This window comes from Octopus bimaculoides, chromosome 22, assembly GCF_046866305.1.
Source record: "Octopus bimaculoides isolate indiv1 chromosome 22, ASM4686630v1, whole genome shotgun sequence".
Classification (NCBI taxonomy): domain Eukaryota; kingdom Metazoa; phylum Mollusca; class Cephalopoda; order Octopoda; family Octopodidae; genus Octopus; species Octopus bimaculoides.
Genome location: NC_142949.1, coordinates 29,027,588 through 29,030,087, shown reverse-complemented (window position 1 = coordinate 29,030,087; position 2,500 = coordinate 29,027,588). Strand labels below are relative to the sequence as shown.

The following is a 2,500-nucleotide window of genomic DNA, read 5'->3' as shown; positions in this document are numbered from 1 at the left end:
TTCTTTCTTTCTTCTCTCTTCCCTTTCTCTCTCTCTCTCTATATATATATTTCTCCTGCAAACCACTCACGCACACATTTAAGCACGTACATTTCATGCATGAAGTGTATGTTACGTATTGATAAGCGCTTTCATGTCTCGCTGTGCCGTCTGCAGATTTTCAGAGAAGTTTTGTATGTGTGTGTGAGGATTTTTAGTCGAAGAAATCGACCCCAGGCCTTATTCTTTGTGAACTTAGTACTTATTCTACCGCTGTCTTATTTTCCAAACTGCTAAGTTACGGGGACATAAAGACACCAACATCGGTTGTCAAACGATGGTGCGGGTACAAACACAGACACACACATAAATATGTGTGTGTGTGTATGTATATCTCTTTCTCTCTTTTCTCTTTTACTTGTTTGACTGTGGCCATGCTGGAGCACCGCCTTTAGTCGAGAAAATCAACCCCAGGACTTATTATTTGTAAGCCTAGTACTTATTTTATCGGTCTCTTGCCGAACTGCTAAGTTACGGGGACGTGAACACACCAGCATCGGTTGTCAAGCGATGTTGGGGGGACAAACACAGACACACAAACATATACACACACACACACACATATATATACGACAGGCTTCTTTCAGTTTCCGTCTACCAAATCCGCTCACAAAGGTTTGGTCGGACCGAGGCTATAGCAGAGCACATTTGCCCAAGGTGCTTCGCAGTACTGTAACTGTACCCGGAACCATGTGGGAAGCAAGCTTCTTACCACACAGCCACGCCTTGGCAAACAAATTCTGCTTATTTTCATTCCGTATCGCGTCCTCCTTTGGACGCTTTCAATATTGGATCAAACATACTCTCTCTCTTTTTCTCTCTTAGGAATAGGTCCTAGTATTCAGTTTCTCTTTCCTCATGTTCGAAACGTTGGAGCTTCCCCGTTCCGAACAGACATACCCAATTTGGTAAATTTTCAGATTAACACCCGCACGATTTTAATAGGGTTTTAAGGTCAGGGTTACGGTTAGGGCCAGGGAATTCCGTCCCTAACCGAAACCCTAACCCTGACACGCCAGTGAAAATCGTGCGGGTGTTAATCTGAAAAGTTACCCCCAATTTATATAATTTTACTCCGAAAGAATATAGCTGAGAAGCAACATTTGTGATTTGCGGACAGGGAGTTGATTTGTGCGTTTTGTACGAAATTTGGTCCTCAAAATCACTGCTGTAACTTCTCACCTATAATAATTGTTCCAAATTTTGACAGCAATTTTAGGGGTAGAATCTAAGTCGATTACATCGAACAACCACCCCTGTACTCCATTTTATCAACCCCGAAAGGATGAAAGCATACAAAATAATAATAATAATAATAATTCTTTCTGCAATATGCACAAGGTCTGAAATTTTAGGAGATGGAGCTAGTCAGTTCGACTGGTTGTTATTTTAGCGATCCCGAAAGGGCGAAAGTTAAAATCGACCTCAACGGAATTTGAACCCAGGACGTAAAGGCACACGAAATAGCGCTAAGCACTTTTGTTCGGCGTGCTAACGAGTCTTACAAGTTCGCCGCTTGATAATATAGTGATTAATAATAACCGAACACGCTCATTTGTAACAAACAGTTCTCTTCTTCCTTCAACACATACATACATACGCGCGTACACGCGCGCGCGCACACACACACACACACACACACACACACACGCCGGTTTGGTATGACAGAAAAAAATAGCACTCCATACATGACTGTGTGTATGTATATGTATATATATATATATATATATATATATATATATATATACACACACACATATATACAAACCTTAAAACAGTGACACAGTTATAACATAGACAACATGCCAAACATCGTCTCCTTGTTTCCCCTCCTATGATATGACAACCCCTCACTCACTCTCTCCCTCTCTCATCTACTCTTTCTTTCTCTCTCCGCACTCATTTGTATTTTATCGCCCTCCCACTTTCCCTCCTACCGTTTCCTTCCTCTTCTACACACTGCTTCTCTCTCAATCCACCCCTCTCTCTTTCTTATCTATCTGTCTCTCTCAAACCCGTCGCTCATATTTCCCTCCCACCCTCATAACTAAATCTCCTCCTGCTCTTCCTCTCTCTACAGTCCTCCTTCTTTTTCTCACACATGTCTATGTCTTATTACATGAAATTTACCAAAATTCTGTCACTTGGCAATTCCGGTATGGCTTTCTTTAAACATGTTTTCTGGACTACTTTCAAAGTTTTTTTTCTCTCCCCTTCCATCTATATTTGTGCCTCCTCTTTGTTGATCGTTCTATTGTTTAGATTTTCTAAGGTAAAGTTCCGTTATGGATGGAACTTGTCCAACCTTGCACTCTAGTGTACAACATATCTTGCTTTTTTCTCTGATTGACTCCAGTTCTTTGTCCGAAACTGGTGTTCTCTCTCTTGAACTAGCATTGTAATCATTCCACTTACTGTGTCTGTCTGTTTGTTTGTCTTTGTGTGTGTGTGTGTGTGTGTG

At 41.2% G+C, this 2,500-nt stretch overlaps 1 protein-coding gene across 6 annotated transcripts in view; it reads left to right on the top strand.

Moving 5' to 3' along the window:
• LOC106867411 (uncharacterized) overlaps positions 1-2,500 on the top strand; it is a 76,700-nt gene that overhangs the window by 49,175 nt on the left and 25,025 nt on the right. For 2 of the 6 annotated variants that reach the window (XM_014912278.3, XM_014912277.3), the window contains exon 1: positions 1,864-2,195. The exons of the other annotated variants lie outside the window; for them this stretch is intronic. In XM_014912278.3, coding sequence (XP_014767764.2) covers positions 1,879-2,195 — 317 coding nt within the window. In that variant the 5' untranslated portion in view covers positions 1,864-1,878. Of the gene's footprint in view, positions 1-1,863; positions 2,196-2,500 lie in introns of those variants that run through there. 6 annotated transcript variants of the gene reach the window in all.